We start from the raw sequence: 20,599 nt of genomic DNA on the forward strand, positions 1-20,599 counted from the left end.
TGTGCAGTCCCTGGCTAGCAGGGTGATTTTTAGGTTAATTCTTAGGTCCTACCACCACTCGGGAATCTCCAAGCTGTCTGTGCTTTCAGGATTGCTGCCAGACCGCAGCTCCATCTGTCTCCTTTTTTGGTATTTTCATGCAAATTCTTCTGCTAGTTGGGGTTTAGTCCACTTCTATATCCTTCCCTTCAAGTCTCAGGGGTCCCGGATTATCTTTTGTATCTGTGTTAATTCGTTTCCCTTTTCTTTGTTGAAGAGGGTCTATGTAGTCTTTTTGCCTAGTCCGCCATCTTGCTGGCCACCTCCCAGAAAGTAATGTCTGATTTCTTGACTGCTGCTTCCATGAATGTTGATTGTGGATGAAAGTAGAATGAAATCTTTGACAACTTCAATCTTTTCTCCATTTATATGATGGAGTTAGGTGGTGACTGTGCTTCAGGTGCATTATTAGTCCCGTTGTGAGGATTTTTGTTTTCTTTATGTTGAGGTGTAATCCACACTGAACACTGTAGTCTTTAATCTTCATCAGTAAGTGCTTTGAGTCATCTTCACTCAACAAGTATCGTTGTGTCATCTGCATATCACAGGTTGTTAAGGAGTTTTCTCCAATCCTGGTGCTGTGTTCTTCTTCATATAGTCCAGCTTCTCAGATTATTTGCTCAGCATACAGATTGAATCAGTATGGTGAAAGGATACAACCCTGATGCACACTTTTCCTCATCTTAAACCATTCAGCATACCCTTGTTCTATTGGAACAATAGCCTCTTGGTCTATGTACAGTTCCTTATAAGCACAATTAAGTGTTCTGGAATTCCTATTCTTCACGATATTATCCATAATTTGCTATGGTCCACAGAGTTGAGTGTCTTTGCATAGCCAATAAAACACAAGTAAACATATTTCTGGTATTCTTTGCTTCTAGCCAAAATCCCTCTGGCATCAGCAGTGATATTGCTTGTTCCACATCTTCTTTTGAAACCAGCTTGAATTTCTGGAAATTCGCTATCAATATACTGCTGCAACCAGTTTTGAATGATCCTGAGCAAACTTTTACTTGTGTATTATATTAACTGTTCAATAATTTCCATATTCTGTTGGATCACCCTTCTTTGGAATAGGCACAAATATTGATCTTTTCCAGCCAGTTGGCCAAGTAGCTGTCTTCTAGATTTCTTGGCATAAACGAGTAAGTGCCTCCAGAACTCATCCATTTGTTGAAACATCTCAGTGGGTATTGTGTCAAGTCCTGGAGCCTTGCTTTTCATCAATTCCTTCAATGCAGCTTGGACTTCTTTCTTCAGTACCATTGGTTCTTTATCTTATTCTACCTCATGAAATTCTTGAATGTTGAACAATTTTTTTTGGTACAAGTGACTCTGTGTTTCCTTCTGTGGTAATTTTGTTTGTGTGTCAACTTGCCTGGGCCTGGTTGAGTGGCTGGGCAGCTAGGTGGTGGTAGTTAATCCCCATGAGGAGACTGGCAATCAACTCCATGGTGGGATCTATCATAAGCACCTGGGTAGCTGCCTTTGGGTATGTGGTCTGCTTCCTGTATATAAAGAGAAGCCTTTGGGTATGGTCTCTAGCTTATGGCATGCTTGGACCCTGCATGTAGAGGTGTCATTGCTCAGCAGCCTGTTATGCTCTGCCGATCTTGGGACTTACAATGGACTTAAGTTAATGGCCTGCCATGTGCTTTGGTAACATCAGGACTGTGCCTTTTTCGTTGTCAACCTTGGGGCTTCTCAGCCTCAATAGCCAGTGGCTGTCTGAGTGAAGAAATGCCTCTAGCTCCAGTGGTCTGGGAGCAGAAGGCAGAGCTGAACCCCAAGGTCAAGGGGCTTTCACCCAGCCCTTAGAGCCTGGCACTTTGAACTTGGACTTGAAGCCTCCAAATTGTAAGAATAAACTCCTGTTTGTTAAGGCCATCCCATTTGAGGTATATTCTTGTCAGAGTAGCACTAGGTAACCAGAACACCTTCTTTTTTTTTTTTTTTTTTTAATGCTTCTTGTATTGTTCAATATTTTGCCCTTAGAATCCTTGATTATTGCAGTTTGAGGCGTGAATTTTTTCTTCAGTTCTTTCAGCTTTTGAGATGCCAAATATGTCCTTTCCTTTTGTTTTTCTAATTCTAGATCTTTGCATATTTCAGTATAATACTTTACTTTTGTTTTCTCAAGCCAGCCTTTCAAATCTTTTCAGCTCTTTAGTTTCATCATTTCTTTCATTTGCTTTAACTATTCTATGTTCAGGGAGCTCTGGTGGTATAGTGCCTAAGGCATTTGACTGCTAACCAGAAGGCTGGTAGTTCAAACCCACCAGCCACTCCTCAGAAGGAAGATTGGGCAAGAGCAAGTTTCAGTCTCTTCTGACATCCATTTTGGTCCTTCCTTCCTTTCCTTTCTTTTTAATGACCTTTTGCTTTCTTCATGTGTGGTGTTCTTGATGACTTCACAGAACTCCTCCAGTCTTTGGTCATTAGTGTTCAATGTGTCAGATCTATTCTCAATTCAGGCAGTATAAAATCAAGGTCATATTTTGGCTCTTGTGGACTTCTTTTAATTTTATTCAGCTTCAACTTGAGCTTGCATGTAAGCAATTGATAATCTCTTCCACAGTAAGCTCCTGGCCTTGTTTCGACTGATGATACTGAGTTTCTCTATCACCTCTTTCCACAGATGTAGTTGATTTGATTCCTGTGTATTCCATCTGGTGAGGTCCACATGCATAGTTGCCATTGTTGAAAAAGATAGTTGCAATGAATAAGTCATAGATCATGCAAAATTCTATCATGTTATCTCTAGCATCATATCTATCAACAAAGCCATATTTTCTAACTACTGATGATGCTTGTTTCCAACTTTTGGACTCCAATCACCAATAATTATCAATACATCTTGATTTTATGTTTGGTCATTTTCAGACTTCAGAAGATGGTAAAAATCTTCAATTTCTTCATCTTTGGCTTCAATAGTTGGTGCATAAATTTGAATAATAGTAGTATTAACTGGTCTTCCTTATAGGTATATAGTTATTATCCTATCACAATAAGCATTGTACTTCAGGATAGACCTTGAAATGTTATTTTTAATGATGAATGTGACACCTTTCCTCTTCAATTTTTCATACCTGTCATAGTAGACCATATGATTGTCTGATTAAAAATGGCTAATACCCATTTGATTAAGTTCACTAATGCCTAGGATATTGATCTTTATATATTCCATTTCATTTTTGACAACTTCTAACTTTCCTAGATTCATATTTCATTCATTCCACATTCCCATTATTAATGAATGTTTATAGTTGTATCTTATTTTGAGTCATGCCTCATCAGCAAATGGAGATTCTGAAACCTTTACTCCATCCAAGTCATTAAGGTTGACTCCACTTTGAGGAGGCAGCTCTTCTCCAGTCTTATTTTGAGTGCTTTCCAACCAGAGGGGTTCATCTTCTGGTATTATATCAGACAATGTTTTACTGCTATTCATAAAGTTTCTCAGTAATATATCAGACAGTGTTTGTTTCCCTGCTATTCATAAGGTTTCTTGTGGTCAGTTTTTTCAGAAGTGGATGGCCCTGTCCTTCTTCCCAGTCTGTCTTAGTCTGGAAGCTCTGCTGAAACTTGTCCACCATGTGTGACCTTGTTGGTATTTGAAATACTGGTGGCATAGCTTCCAGTCTCATAGCTGCAAGCAAGCCACCACAGTATTAGAAACTGACAGATGAGTGGTGCTTTGTAGATATTTTTTGGAGTATTTCGAGATGGCAAGAAAGTAATATTTTCTTAGGATAACTTTAAAATGATTTTTAAAAAACGATCTGTACTTAGTTTTGTTAGTTTTTGTAGGTTATATACTCAGGAGAGATGCAAACGTTGAAATATAAAATAAATATAATTTTCCCATATGGTCAAGGATGCTAAAGGAAATTTCATTCCTGATGCCCAAGTTATTATAGAAGCAGGAATGCAAATTTAATCAGTTATAAATGACAAACTCACATAGTTAAAACCATATAAATGCCATATTCAAGTAGAAAAGGCAAAATAGTAGACACCCACCCCCCTCCAAATGTTCTAGTTTGGGAAACCCTAAGTTACGCTGTTCTTATTTTTTATCTAACTCTATATAGATCAAGGGTCCCAAAACTATGGGCCTCAGGGAAAATTAGACATGCCACCTGTTTTTGCGTGGTCAATGAGCCCATAAGTCTAGAATGGTTTGCACGTTTAAATACTTGAAAAAAATAAAAAAGGTAATATTTGGAGATGTACAAATTATATGAAATTCAAATTTCAGAGTCCATAAATACAGTTTTATTGAAACACAGCAAAGTCCATTTATTTACCATTTTTATAAATACATTTTCATTGGTGCCTATCCATTCATTTATGGATTGTCATTTATGACTGCTTTTGTGATACAGGGCAGAGTTGAGCAGTTGTAACAGGGACTGTATGGCCTACAAAGCTTAAGTTATTTATTATCTGGCTCTTTACAGAAAGAATTTGCTGACTTGTCCTACAGATGCGAAAACTGAGGCCTGGAGGTGTGAAAGGAGCTCTGGTGGTATAATGGTTCAGGGATTTGGTTGCTAAACAAAGGCTGGTGGTTTGAACCTACCAGCTGCTTTGTGGAAGAAAGATGAGGCAGTCTGCTTCTGTAAAGATGGACAGTCTTGGAAACCCAACAGGGGTCACTGTGAGTTGGAATTGACTTGATAGCAGTGAGTTTAGTTTTTCTGTTTTTGGAGAAGTATGAAGTGTCTGGTCTAATTATGCACAAATTTGAAGGCAAAGCCATAATTCAAACCTAGGTTTTCAAACACCAGATCCCTTTGATGTGGTTTCCCCGCATATGTTTTCCCCCTTGAAGTAGTAATAACAACTTCTACTTGTTGTTGGGTGCTGTGTTAGACTGGGTTCCCTAGAGAAACAAAACCAGTAGAGCTTATATAGAGAGAGAAAAAGAAAATTTATCTTAGGAAAATGGCTCACACACTTATAGAAGCTGGCAAGTCCAAAGTTCTTGCACCAGCCATCAAGCTGGAGGCATTTCCTGACTCACACAGCTGCAGGGGCTGAGGAGCTCAAGGTTGGCAAACAGCATACTGGCTGTTGACTCCAACGAACGATGAATCCAAGATCTCCAGGCTGAATGGTGGATTGTTCGCTCATGGACAGTTGTAGGCAACACAACAGAATCCCGATCCACAGAAGAGTGTCTCTTTTCCAAGGATGTCCATAAATATACTGGAAGCAGGCCACACCCCTAGGGAAACTCCCTTTCCATGGATTGGCTGCTCAAAACATATACATCTGATCCCATCATGGGGACACCCGCATCACAGTTGCTTAAACCACACAGAATTGTGGTCCAGCCAAGTTGATACACAGCTCCAACTATCACAGGTGCCATTGAGTCAATTTCAATGCATAGAAACCCCTTGTGATAAGCAGAACTGTCACACAGAGTTTTCTTGGCTGTATTCTAAATGAAAGCAGATCACCAGTTCTTTCTCCTTCAGAGCTGCCGAGTGGACATGAACCACCAATCCTTTGGTTTGCAGCTGAGGGCTTAACATTGCATCACCAGGATTCCTTAATGTCTGTTTATCTAGTGCTTATTATCTTCCAGGCCTTGCTATGTTTTAGTTAAGTTAACTCTTTTAATCTTTTTAAACCTGTAAGATAAGTATGTAATTCTTATTTATACTTGGAGAAATTGAGGTACAGATAGGTTAGGTGATGTGGAAATAGACAAAGAACACATAAATAAAAACAAACGAAGGTTTTCATAGCTTGCTAAAGCAAGGGAGTCTGCTACTTCACTTGTGTTTGGTAGACACTCAAAGGCAGGCAAAAAACAAAACAAAACAAAACAAACTCAAAAGACAAAATCCTACCAAGTACATTACCGTCAAGTCAATTTGGACTCATAGCGACCCTACAGGACAGAGTAGAACTGCCCCATGGGTTTTCCAAGGCTGTAAATATTTATGGAAGCAAAATACCTCATTTTTTTCCTGAAGAGTGGCTGCTGAGCTGAAACCCCTGACTTTTTGGTTAGCAGTTGAATACAGGCAGGAGGGTGTAAAAGCCTTATAGTAGAACAAAGAGAAAGCTTCAGAGATGCCCTGATTGAGGCTATTGTCAGGGAGAAGCTGGAGGAGGGATAAGTAGAAGTGGGGTATTTTATGTGATTGGTTGGCATAGCTCATTTGGCTTTCTCTGGCTGGTCCTAAGTTGAAGGCAGGGACAAAAATTAAGGAAGCTATCAGTTATCAAGCAAGTCCTGGGCTTTTGGGGATCATTGTTGTAGGGATTGTTGTTTGGTTTCTTGGACTGAAAGCTGCAGACAGTGGTTTGACTTCTTGGGCTGGATGTTGCAGGCTGTGGGTTGGAGTTCTATTTTTCTATGTGGTCAGGTCAGACCATTGTCTGTTCATTCATTCTATCAATAACTTAATCAAAGTTTCAACACTAGCAACAGACAAAGTGAAGATGTACAAGATTGACTTATGAGCATTGCACACTGTATTGTTTCTTTCAGAAGGAACAACAAGGCCTATGAAAGAGAGACCACTGACTAGTTCAGTGATTCTTTGTTGTTGTTATTCATTGCTTTTGAGTTGGCTCTGAGTCATGGTCACCTATACTAATGCATAAAAACAAACAAACAAACAAAAAAAACCCAAACTCACTTCCATTGAGTCTATTCTGACTCCTAGGATCCCCATTGAGTTCCCAAGGCTGTAAATCTTTACAGAAGCAGACTGTCTCACCTTTCTTTTGTGGAGCAGCTGGTGGGTTTGATGGGCTTGAACTACTGACCTTTTGGTTAGCAGCCAAATGCCTTAACCACTTAGAACTCCTTATACTAGTGCATAGAAACCAGAACCAAACCCACTGCCATCGAGTCGATTCCAATTCATAATGATCCCCTTTTGTTTTCCCAGGCAGTGAATCTTTACAGAAATAGATTGGCCCCATCTTCCTTCCACAGAGTGGTTGGTGGTTTTGAACCACCAACCTTCTGGTTAGCAGTCCAATACCTTAGGCATTGTGTCACCAGAACTCCTTATACTAGCGCACAAACATTAGTGTTTCTTTGTTAAATTTACAAAACCCCCATCCCACTCAAACCTTCCAAATCACTATCTATGACCTGCAAATATGTGTTTTAAAAAGGCATAATCAGGCAAATTTGAGAACATTATTCTGGAACATATAAAATCTTTAAAACATATTTATTCAATTGTATTGAGAAACTGACATCACATAATTGTGATAAGAGTCCATGCCTTGAGCCACTGAACATTTTATAGGTTGTATTTCAGAAGTAAGTCTAAATCAGCTCATTCTGTGAAAAGCTTCTTGAATACTATTAAAAATAACTTTCCACATAAGAGTAAAAACACATTTATTGCTGAAAAGACAATAAAAATCATAATACTGCTACTACCCACACACATATATTCTTTTCAGATTGAATTAATGTAATTATATTGAACTCTTAAAATACCATGTAGTCATTTTGAGTTTCAGTTGTGGGAAGGGACTTCACTTGGGTTTTAGATTTGTTACTGTCTTGGAAGTGATTAGATACAGAGTGAAGAAATATATTGTTGCTCTTATGGGAATGGAAGAACTAGGAAATAATTATTATTGAAAACCTTGAATTTATATTATGAAGCTCAGAGCACATTTAGCCTATTTATATGCATTCTTTTTGTTCCTTTCTTGCTGTTATCAAATGACCTGTTAATGCAATATTGTCCCTTGTAACTCTTACCCATCTGGTTATCCACTGTTGATGTCATATCTGACATAAAGATGGCAGCCATTGACATTGTAGTCTACATACTGGGCAGTCCCCAGGATGTCTTTAATGCTTCTGGAGAGTTCTCTGGCTAGAAGTCCACACTGCATCTAGCAGGTGTTGATGGTATCATAAAAGGTGATCTATTGTCTTTAATGTGTAACTGCCTCTATCTCTGGGTGGTGACTTGAGGACTTTGATGATACTGGCATAGGTGGAAGGTGCTACCTCATACTGGATCTCTCCATTCTGTAGGGTCAGTTTCACTGTCATGGAGACTCTTCCAATCATTGATTGCCATGTCAATTCAATGCCATAACTAGCTTTTCTGGAGACAGACATAGAGGATCAATTTTGGAGGCAATGCATGTATAACCTCCACTTCCCATTGACACACATCCAATGCACAAGTATGATCATCTCTTTGGAGTTGAACCTGGATGTCATGATGGAGGCAGCTGGTATGAGATGGAGCTGGATGCTGGACCAGCCTCTTCTAAGCCAAAGCTGAGAGCCAAATTTAAAAAACTAATTCAGTTAAATAATTCAATTAAATACAGAGTGCATCCTGGTGTAGTGGAAAAAGCATGAACTAAAAATTAGAAAACCTGGACTCTTTCTGGGTCTTTTATGATGGTTCAAACCCACGAGCCACTCCTTGGAAGGAAGATTGGGCAATCTACTTCTGCAGTGACACTGTCTTGGAAACCCAAGGAAGGGTCACTATGAGTTGGATCTGACTCGACAGCAGTGAGTTTGGTTTTCTGGTTGAGCCTCTTAAATTTTCTGAGCCTCAGTTTCCTATTTGTCTAACAAAGATGACAAAATGACCATAACTATTTTATAGGATTATTGGGAAGATGAAAATGAGATAATGGATAGGAAATGTATTATAATGTATTATGTAAGATGATATTATGGAGTCCCTGGTGGTGCAAACACTGGTGGTAGTACTTGTCTGCTAACTGAAAACTTAGGTTCCAGTCTGGCAGTCTACTTCTGAAAAATCCACCAAAAGGCCTGTGGAGCCCAGTTCTACACACTTACAGTCGCCATGAGTCAAAAATCTACTTAATGGTAACTTTTTTAGAAAGGTGATATTATTAAGTAAATAAATATATACAATAAAATCAAAACAGTAATATTGATTCCTGGAAAGATTTGCACCTGGAAATGTAGACAGCTTTATATGCAGATGCTCTAACTATCTGAGTCCATACAGCTATATTGCTGTTTATAGCATAGCAAATTAGCCTTCTATTCACTGGTTCAGGGAAACCTGCTAAGTCCTTTAATTTGTTTATTTTAATTATTTAACCTCAACATCATCGTCCAACTATTTTTAACTGTATGGACATTCAGGTTTATAGCTATTGCAAAGACTGAAACATTTTAATGCTCCATTCCTATCTACCATTGACTTGTTTTGCAGCTGGTTGCATTCATAGATGGGATCTGGTCACCAAGCCCAACCTCAAACCTCACGTTCTTAACGGGGATCATCGCTGCTATCATCTGTGACTCTGCCTGTGGCCTGTCCAAGTTGGCTGGGTCTCACTGAGTGGATTGGAACGGCCAGCATTTTTGCTGACTGGAGTCATGCTATCTTTGCCAGTTTGCTGGAATAGACACAGACACCGATTGGGTCATGCTGAAGACATTCCTGTCTTGTGAAGCAAGTCTGTTTGTATTTTAGGTTTGCCAGGACTAATGAATTAAAACATTTGGACTCTCCACAAAATGCCACTGACAGGAGGAGGGTTTTCTTTTGCTCTTGCTTTTTCTAGAAGCATGACAACATCCTGGCTGTTGCAGAAGCAAGGAAAGGAGAGAGGGCTTGTGGAAGGAAGCGGAACAGGGAGGTCCCATGGGACGCTGGGGTCTGGGGGAGAGCAGGTAGCAGCGTGCCGCCCTGCCAGCTGTCTCTGCTCCTCAGATTGTCAGTGGCTGCTATGCAGCAGGTGCAGACTGGTCTCTTATTGAGTCTTTACTCCACAAAGGCAACGACTGGCCAAGGCAGTGGCTGGCCCTGGATTATACAAGTGCAGACACTCAACTAAGTGAGGTAAGGCAACAGGTGTGAAAACTCCAACTAAACGTGGAGCACCAGCAACTTAACCAAAGCTCTGCTGCAGCCGCAGAGAAGGAATCAGTGGTCAGTTTCCCCAGACGATGTGATGAAAAGGCAAGTTGGTTTAGGGGCTCTTGCGGTCGACATCATGTGGAACTGAAAATTCACTCAAGTCAGCCACCATCCTTTTGGAGGCAGACAGATGTTCTCTGTTGTGAGGTGGGAGGGGCTCCAATTAGCAGTGTTTATCAATTCCATTTCTCTTAGCTGGAGACCAGAGCAGAGACCTCTGTACAGAATCCTGAAGACAAATTTCTACCTCTTGTGCTTTATTTCTTGGTGCAGGAAAGCATTAGGAGATTCAGCCAAAAGGAAACAACTTTTCATCCTTACGTGTTATGATAAGATGGTTGGTTATTGTACAATGTGTATCAATGGGACTTTTTCTTTTAGCTAGTTTAAGGGTATTTTTATTGTCTGTTTTGTTAAATTTCAGATGGTCAGTTTTATTCCCTAGGAACAGGTGGCTAAGAAAATGCTTGATTCTAAGATGATGAGACAACTCAGAAATGTGTGTCATAGCTAAGATAAACAATTCTTAAATCAAGTGAAAGTAATTATATATTGACTTTTCGTTAAATTAATGCTTCATGTTACTATTTCTTTCGAACTTAGGATTACATAACATAGAAAGTGGAGTGCTTTACTATTCATTGCTATTTGTAGAGTTAAATGAATGGACTAAATATAATTCTAACTGGGTGATAAACAATTGCTGGTTTTACTTCAAAGCTGCACTAGGTGTTTAAGCCTGTTCTCTTTCTGTATACTAGGTAGATGAGTCCATATGTATGTATGTATGTATGTATGTATGTATGTATGTATGAGTATACATGGAAATATATGCACTGACTTTAGCTCTATAAATAATTGTAAAAACAAAATTCAGTGTTCTAGATGCTATTTTTAGATAGGAAAAGTTATGGGAAAGAATCAGAAAGCCTGCTATGAGAAAAAGTCCTGCTAAAGTATTTCCCAGAAAATCTTGCTAAAGATGGCTAAAGGAATGATTTATATTTTTGGCATTTTCAGAAAATAGTGTTCAGGTTTTTTGGTTTACTATCTATGTGTGAAGGAAATTAAAGGGTTTAGGAGAAGCATGACTGAAAATAGAAAAGTTAAATATATGTATTTAAATAACAAAGATATCATGTATTTATAACAATATCTTTTCCTAGTCCCTGTGAATATCAAATTATCAAATATCTTGGTTAAAATGTATTTGGGTTGAATTCTCTTTTGTTAAAGATTTATGTCTTTTTGTTCACCCCATCCAATCTTATCTGTAGGATAATAGTTTTCCATTCATTCTATCCTAGTTTATTAATTAAACAATAATTTAATAGAGGCAGTTGAACACTAATAGGTTATTTTCAGTTTTTTCTTTTGTTTTATCATTCATTGTTAAGATGTGCAAAATTAGTTGATGTTTGATTGATTTATAAGTAGTTAATCAGATATATAAATAACTTAGAAATGTTTGATAGAGTTACAAGTAGTTAATTGAATATGTAAAGTACCACAATATAACTGTGGGATATTTTTAAATAGTCTTTGGTATTCTTTAAATGATTTCATGACATTGACCCTTACCATGCCCAGATCAATAATTGAATCCAATTTAGTCTTTTGATCATGAAAAGCTAGTCTAATCTGGAGTCATCTGCTACACTATTAAGACTGGGTCTTTTTTTTATTGTCCTCAATTAAAAATAAAATACAAAATAAGACCTTGAAGGACCAGGATTAAACTGGTCAGTGTGAAGGGATACTGGAAAAGTGAGGTGGGCGGAGACTTCTGCCACATCTGGTACACTCCCTTCTAGATGTACGTTGGCAAATAGCCATGTCGATTTTTTTTTTTTTTACAAGCAGGCAAAATTTTAAATGGGGCAGGTGGATTTTTTGGTGTGGAGAAAGAAAGTTCAAAACTTAGGAGACCTTTAAAATAAGAAAGCAGTGTTTTCTAACATCCTCCTCTCATTTTCCAGGCTTCTGAGAGTTAAGAGGGATGATGCCAAGTAAACTGACAACAGCTCTCTCTTGTCTTTACAGCTGGAAGACCCAGGAGAAGACCAAGCCTCAGGTGCCCACATGATCAGCACAGCCAGGGTACCTGCGGATAAGCCAGTACGCATTGCTTTCAGCCTCAACGATGCCGCAGGTACACTCTGCTCTGCCTTTTCACTGTCACTGTGTCTGGGTTCCACAAGGGGCATTTAAAAATCTATGCTGGGCATAACCTAATGATAGTGAGTGTGATTTTTCATCATGCATTTTTAGAGTGTGGCTTCCAGAAAGGCATCTGGTGATGCTTCTTCCACATCCAATTCTTCGGTTGTTTTTACCACACTTTTTTTTTCCCTCCATGGCCCATTTTTGCTTTTTTTAAGTATAACATTCATAGCACTATACCAATGTCCAATGATGACAAAGTGTGTTAAAACTTCATGAGAAAATGTTTCTTAAGAGCAGGCAGTTGGTTAAGTAACATAAAAATATCACTGTCCCGGTTCCAGCACGAATTGCTGAAGCCTGAGTTCCAAACACTGGTTTCTCACTGGTGCTCCCACACTTCCGGCTAAATAAACAGACTTCAGCTGGAGTGATGAATGGGACAGGTGAGGCGGAGCTTCTCAAAATAGTAAGGTCTGAGGTGAGGCTGCCATACTTAGAGCCCTTCCTCATAACTCCCCTCAGTGACCTCTTAACACACATATTAAATTGCACCACCTTTGAACAGGGGACCTCAACTGGTGGGAGGTCATACCCCGAGGAAGGGAAGGCTTGGATCTTTCCCACCAGTGGTGACCATTTCTCTCTGTCTAATGTCACCTGTTAAAATCACATGCTTAAACAACGTTACTAATTAGTCTTTTGAGTCTTTTGAGGACCAACTTTATTTATTATCTCTCTTCCTACAATGTCCATGTAGTGATGATACTTTCAAAAGCAATGATTGAAAAGTGATAGGTTCATCTCAAAATAATGTAAAGGGGAGAGTTGGGTTTTGTAAAGTCTGATGTTACATGGCCAGTGCAGGCTTGGGATTATTATACCAGTGATTATGTGGGTGATGCTTCTACCCTGGGACTTCCTGGACTGTGTAGCTCCCAGTGGATGGTGTTTTCTGGTGCAGGGAGAAGGGAAGCCCCAACTTTTCATGATCTGTTCTATCATTCTTCGTATGGTTTACTACTGTACTCTATTCCAACTCAGGGTTTGTCCTGAAAGACAGTGGGAGAGGAAATACTCCCAAAAGGTGAACCAATCCACCTCAACATAGAAATGACAATTGCTATTAGGTACATCTCTTTTATGTATAAAAAAAAGAAAACCAAACTCACTGCCATTGAGTCGATTCCAACTCATAGCAACTGCCTTTGGGTTTCTGAAGTGGTAAATTTTTATGGAAGTAGATCGCCCAGTCTTCCTTCCATGGCGTGGTGAGTTTGAACTGCCAACCTTCTGCTTAGCAGTCAAATGCCTTAGGCACTGCACCACCAGAGCTCCTTCCTTTTTTTTGTATAGGCATTTACATACATTATTTCTGATCCTTAAAACAACCCTGCAATGTAGACATCAGTATTCTCATTTTACAGAGACAGATTAAGGCCCAGGGACAACATCGTTAGTAAGTAACAGAGTTAGAGTTTAAACTCAGATCCCTAGACCTGAATGTCTGAACTCTATTATTACATGCTGCTTCTCCAAGAGCAAGAAAAGACAAGCATCTCCTGTTTTTATACATTTCATACATGCAAGAGTTTGAGGAATAGTCAGGGCTTGACGATTAGCTCTCAAGACCCTCACACATAAACCTGAAATCCAGGGGAAGGAGGATGCTTAATTTTCTTTCTTCTGCTCCTGTCCCACATGTATAGGACAAGTTCTCTTGCAATCAACAGCCTTAGAAAATTTCAGTAGAAACAAGAAAGCTTGTTTATTCTGAGCAATATTATTACATCATAATTTTGGAGCAGACAAATAAAGGTACTGCTTCCTTGGCTTCATTTTAACAGAATGTAATTTATGTACAGAAAAGAACCACAGAGAGAAGAATCTCAATTTAGGGTTAACACAAATAAACTCTTTCTTGAAATGCAAGATGTACAACTCGTAATCTATTTGTTGCTATCCCACAAACTCTCTTGGCCCCTGATGGGAACTCTTGCATGTTTCTCATTTATCAATTTAGACTGATTTTTTTCCAGACTTTCTCTTCTCTTTTAAATGTCCTAAGAATAGCCACTTTAAAAAGAATTTTTAAATAGGATAATTTCAAAAAGGGGGCTGCCATTTATCATAAATCATTTTTAATTTATGGTCTCACAAAAAGATGCTAATGAAGACTTGTGAAGAACCTATCAAAATTAAATACATTAATCTTATGATCACTGTGTCTTCATATCTCTTCCAAGGTAGGAGCCAGTGTTTCTCAGCCTTGCTTGATTAAAAGAACCACCTAAGAGCACATATCGAAAACACATATTATAAGGCCCTACCTACTCCTGTATATTCTAATTCATTAGGTCCAGGTGAGGGTCCATGTATCTGTGTATTTGATAAGTGTTCTATGAGAACCTTCTGATTAGGCAAGTTTGAGAAACACTGGATTTGATATTTGTGCAATGCTTATTGCATGAGGCTATGAGTGTACAGAAAGATGCTTTGCAGATATTTGAGGACACTCCCTCTGGATTCTTGAATAAGGAGCATGTGGAGTGTCATACACAGCAACACTTGTTATCCCAGACACAGTGTATGCCTTTGGAATTCCAGTGCATATGGCCTGCAGGCCATATGTTTAAGGGAAAACAAAAGAAAATATCTGAAACTTTCATGGCAAATGGGGAGATTGCAGTGGAGCATTGGGAGAGTAATTCAAATTGTTAATATTTATTGTTGATGAGGGAGCAGAGTCCATGGGAGAGGGAAAATTTTTATCTGTGAGTCCATTTCTTATGAAGCTAATACCATGCCTCTTTCCTTCCCATTATGTTAGGGCTGACTATTCTTTTTGCATTTTTTTCCTGAAATGATTTAGTGTAGAGATTAAAGACATTGGGCTTTGAAGTCAGAGAAGTGTGAGTTTGAGGTCCATCTCCATCACTATTTGTATAATCTTGGGTAAGTCACTCAACCTTACAGAAGCTCAGTTTCTCATAAGGAGTGTATTGGGATAACTCACAAGGTTGTTGTAAGAATTAAAGTACATTATATAGGTAAAAAGAGTTCTAGTAGTATAGTGCCTAAGGCATTTGACTGCTAACCAGAAGGTTGGTGGTTGAAACCCACTAGCCACTCTGCAGAAAGAAGACTAGGCAATCTACTTCCATAAAGATATACCACCTCAGAAATCCAAAGGAGTTTGCTATGAGTCAGAATCAACTTGATGGCAGTGAGTATGGTTTTTGTTTTTTTTTATATAGGTAAAGCTTTTTTGCATAGTGCTTGACACAAATTGAGCACTCAACTGGTCCCTATAATTGTGATAATTGATTCTGGAGTATTAAGGAAACTGTAAACCACTAAACAATTGTGTGTCCCACCTGTAACTTATACTTCTAGTTGTTGTCAAGGTAGACTTTATGGTACAATTGGCCTGCAATTATTTAACTAGTAACCAGTTGCTGTCAAGTCGGTTCCAATTCATGATGACCCCCTGTGTGTCAGAGTAGGACTGTGCTCTATAGGGTTTTTAAAGTCTTATTTTTCAGAGGTAGATTACCAGGACTTTCTTCCAAGCTACCTCTGGATGGACTCGAATCTCCAACTTTTTGGTTAGCAGCCAAGCACATTAACTGTTTATATAACTCAGGGACTCCTGCGATTACTTAGGATCAATTATCCAGTTTGTGGATTGTGGGTGCCCCTGTTTCTTTTCTGATCAATTATTTTGTGTTTCTATATTTCCAGGACTCTGCTAAAGTTGAGTGGGATGTGTAAAAAAGGAATACGATGTGATGCCTCCTACAGGTTTTAAAAGGGCAAAGAGTTTGAGGAAGGATAAAGTCTGTTATCCAGAGTAGTTGGTTGGGAACAGTTTCTTGGAAAAGGTGATACTGGGCCCAAAGGCTATTAGGATGTGGAAAGGCAGTGTAGGAAAGGTGTCCAAAACAAAAAAAACTAACCCATGGTTATCTAGCCGATTCCAACTCATGGCAACCCTTTAGGACAGAGTAGAATGGCCCCATAGGGTTTCCAAGGCTGCAAATCTTTACCAAAGCAGACTGTCTCATCTTTCTCCCCTAGAGTGGCTGGAGGGTTTGAACCCCCAACCTTTTGGTTAGCAGCCAAATGTTTCAACCACTCTTCCAGCAGAGCTTCTTAGGAAAGATCTATTCAGTACAAAAAAAAAAAAAGTGGTTACACATCTTTTAACAATTCTTCCTCTTCTTTTCCAAACAGAAAACATGAGCAAAACCCAAGAATAAGGAAGTAGTATGGTATGTTCAGAAAACACCAAAACTCCAGTCAACTGGAGCAGAGGTCTGAACTGTGTGGATCAATAACAAGCGATTTACTGAGCCCTGCTTGAGTTGGACATTGTTCTGGGAAGTTACCTATGGTATCTCAGTCTAGATAGTAGTAGAAAAGAATTAGCAAGCCAATTTTAAAAGTTCAACAAAAGAATTTGGACCAGTTCAGAAGGAAGAAGGAGTAAAAAAGTTCTTTAGCAAGGGAATGATATAATGAAAATGGTAAAAGTTTGACTAGTGGAATAGTGTGGAATGTGGAGAGTTGAGAACACAGGAGGCTTTTTGTAATGGCACAGAGACAAGTGATAAGAGCCTTGATTAGAAAATGGAGAAGGACTATTAAATCCAAGGGACATTTTGAAGGAAGGACTGAAGGGACCTGGTGACAAACTGGCCCTGGTGACAGACTGGTTTTGGGAGATGTGGAGTCCGTCATTTTTCATTGATAGCAAAATGAGCCACAAAAGTCCAAATAGATGACGGACCTCCAGAGGCCTAAATAAAGGAAACAAGTGTTTTTTTTTTTTTTTTTTTTTTTTTTAAATAGGACCTCTGGTAGCGTAGTGCCTAAGACACTTGACAGCTAACCAGAAGGCTGAAGGCTCAAACCCACCAGCCACTCCTCGGAAAGAAGGTTGGACAAATCTACTTCCATAGTGATACCTTCTCGGAAACCCAAGGAGGGGTTGCTATGAGTCAGGTCTGACTCCATGGCACTTAACAACTTAAAATAACAATCACCATTTCTAGCCTATCATCAGAACCCTTCATTAAGTAGCACTTATTAGTGGATGCTGGGTTGGCTCTCATTCATGGCAACCCCATGTACAACAGAATGAAATGTTGCCCAGGTCTGTGCTGTCTTCACAATTGTTTGAGTCCATTGCCGTGGCCACTTTGTCTTTTTAGGGCCTTCTATTGTAGAGAGACCTCATTTTCTAGCTGTATATTGGATAATATTCTGCTGTGAGTCATAAAGTTTTCGCTGGCTAATTTTTCAAGTAGATTGCCAAGGCTTTCTTCCCAGTCTGTCTTAGTCTGGAAGCTCTGCTGAAACCTGTCCACCATGAGGGACCTGCTGGTATTTGAAATATTATTGGCAGAGCTTCCAGCATCATAGCAACATGCAAGCCACCACAGTTCAACAAGCTGACAGATGGGTGATGGAACTAATACTTAGCTAATCATAATTTCCGGAGGCAGCAATGCCTGTCTTTAATAAACTAATGATATGATTGATGTTATTTCTAAACTGAGAATTCTAAAGAGTTAACTTCCTAAACTGGAACCTCATTGAATTAGTTTTCCCAACAGAAAATGTGTAGAAGAAAAACAATCTGCCTCTTGAGTTATTAGACCCACTGTCCTTTTTTCAAATAAAATTTAGAGTTGGATTGATATGTATATTAATTACTTGAATGTTTACCATACCTTCTGTTGAGCTAAAATCTGTCATAGGCACATATAAATTTAGACCTCGATTTAGGTTCTCCTTTTCCTTTTTTTAAAAAAGATTTTAGATTTTATTTAAAAAGATTCAGTGATCCTGGGTATCAACCTAAGATGGTAGCTTTCAAAATTGTGTTTCTTAAAAATTCTTTCAGGCTATTGTTGTTATGTGCCATCGAGTCAGACCCAACCCATAGCGACCCCTCCTTGGGTTTCTGAGGCAGTATCACTGCGGAAGTAGATTGGCCCACCTTCCTTCCGAGGAGTGGCTGGGGGTTTGAACCACCAGCCTTCTGGTTAGCAGTCAAGTGCCTTAGGCACTACGCTATCAGAGCTCCCTTTAGGCTATTAGAATCTTTCAAAGCTTAGCATGAATTTATCATGTGACATTTAATTAAGATAAATCCAAGAGCCACGCTGTTGGTGTCTCTTTCAAAGTAATCTCATTTTGTCTTCAAATACCAGAGTGTTTTATATGACAGTGAGAATTATGTGGAATAGCTGAAATAGTCACCCTTGAATCTAATTAAACAGTCTGGGTTTGTCTTCTTGACTACACATGCAAAACTGGCTCTTAGCAAAATTGTGAGGCAGGTAAAGGGTCCCTTGTCATTGTCCCCTTCCTTCAATTTTTTTCCCCTACTTTTGCTATTATTTCCCACTTCCTCCTCAGGGCCCCAAACTTTTCTGTACTTTCTCCTCTCCATGATTTCAATCCCCACTTTCCCTAGAAAAATCCTGGATAATCTCATCCACACTAGATTGTTAATGAATGTTGAGGTTTTTCTTTTTCTCTCTCTCAGGGTTTGTTTGCACATCCACAGGGGCTCAGTAGGAAGTTGAGGGATAAAGTTCCAATTGGAATTTCAAAGACCAGCAAATTTGGTAAGAAGTCAGTTGTGGGAATTGGGATGAGGAGCAGCCTTGTGGGATTTTTGTAAATTACACTCTGTCCCAACTCTGACTCTACCTTTAGGACTGGCTAAGCCTACAGTGACCACCATTAGTCAAAAACACCTCAGTGACAAGGAGTGGTGGGGATGTCTTCTATATTTACGTTCTTTACAGAGCATGGAGTTGAGGAAAAGTATAGATACTTAATTAAATAATTAAATAATTAAATTAAATAATTAAATAATTAAAAAGTATAGATACTTAATCAAATACTTGTCAAACCACTATTATAATGTCTATAACCATTTTGATTACATTATTCTGTATCAAATGAAGGTTCTTTGAGATATAAGTGGATTTATTGGTTGGAAACTATTGTTTACAGCTATAAAGAAAGTCCAGAAAAAAGTGAATGTTTATTAAGTACCTAGGTGCCTTTACCTGGATCATTGCATCAACTTAAATACTGGTAAAAGCTTGTAGGAATGTGTTGTTAAACCCATTTTACAGATGCAGAAATGTTGGCTCAGGGAGATTGAGTATTGTTGTTGTTAGGTGCCGTTGATTTGGTTCTGACTCATGTTGTCCCCTGTAAAACCGAACAAAACACTGCCTGATCCTGCCCTATCCTCATAATCATTGCTGTGTTTGAGCCCATTGTTGCAGCCACTGTTTCAATTAATCTCATTGAAGGTATTCTTCTTTTTCACCCAGTCTGCTTTAACAAGCATAATGTCTCAGAAACTGGTCCCTCCTGACAACATTTCCAAAGTACACGAGACAAAGTCTCTCTACCCTCACTTCAAAGGAACATTCCAGCTGTATTTCTTCTAAGACAAATTTATTTGTTCTTCTGGCAGTCCATGGTATATTCAATATTATTTGTCAACTCCATAATTATTATTTGCTTTTCCTTATGTATTCATTGTCTAAGTTTCACATGCACATGAGGCAATTGAAAATACCATGGCTTGGAGCAGACACACCTTAGTCTTCCAAGTGACAATTTTGCTCTTCAGCACTTTAAAAGGTCTTTTGTAGCAGATTTGTCCAATGCATTACATCATTTGATTACTTAACTACTGCTTCCATGGACATTGATTGTGGATCCAAGTAAAATGAAATCCTTGACAACTTCAATCTTTTTTCCATTTATCATGATGTTGCTTATTTGTCCTGTTTTTATTTTTAATTATTATTATGTTGAGGTGTAATCCACAGAAAAGACTGTAGTCTTTTATCTTCATCAGCAACTGCTTCATGTCTTCCTCACTTTCAACAAGCAAGATTGTATCATCTGCATATCTCAGGTTGTTAATGAATCTTCCTCCAATCCTGATGCTGCCTTGTTCTTCACGTAGTCCAGTTTCTCAGATTATGTGCTTACCATACAGATTGAAAAAGTGTGGTGAATACAACCCTGACACACACCTTTTCTGATTTTTAAACCACTCAGTATCCCCATGCTCTGTTCAAACACCTGCTTCTTGGCCTAAGTTCTGGTTACCTAGTGCCGCTCTGACAGAAATATACCACAAATGGGATGACTTGAACAAACAGGAGTTTATTCTCTTACAGTTTGGGAGGCTAGAAGTCCAAATTCAAAGGGCCAGACTCTAGGGGCTGGGTGAAAGCCCCTCAACCTTTGGCTTCAGCTCTGCCTCCTGCTCCTGGCCCACTGGAGCTAGAGGCTTTTCTTCACTCAGACAGCTGCTGGCTGCTGAGATCACAAACCCAAGGTTGACAAGTAAAAAGGCACAGTTCCAATGTCACCAAACTACATGGCAGGCCATTAATTTAAGTCCATTGAAAGTCCCA

At 39.0% G+C, this 20,599-nt stretch overlaps 1 protein-coding gene across 1 annotated transcript in view; it reads left to right on the top strand.

The window, feature by feature from the left end:
- Positions 1 to 8,237: 8,237 nt before the first annotated feature.
- Positions 8,238 to 20,599, top strand: part of MAP3K7CL (MAP3K7 C-terminal like) — a 66,907-nt gene continuing 54,545 nt past the window's right edge. The window contains exons 1-3 of the mRNA XM_007943517.2: positions 8,238 to 8,286; positions 9,745 to 9,890; positions 12,012 to 12,120. Of these exons, the coding sequence (XP_007941708.2) occupies positions 8,238 to 8,286; positions 9,745 to 9,890; positions 12,012 to 12,120 (304 nt within the window). The remainder of the gene's footprint in view (positions 8,287 to 9,744; positions 9,891 to 12,011; positions 12,121 to 20,599) is intronic.

This window comes from Orycteropus afer, unplaced genomic scaffold, assembly GCF_000298275.1.
Source record: "Orycteropus afer afer isolate SDZICR_OR568_19922 unplaced genomic scaffold, OryAfe1.0 scaffold00108, whole genome shotgun sequence".
Taxonomy (NCBI): domain Eukaryota; kingdom Metazoa; phylum Chordata; class Mammalia; order Tubulidentata; family Orycteropodidae; genus Orycteropus; species Orycteropus afer.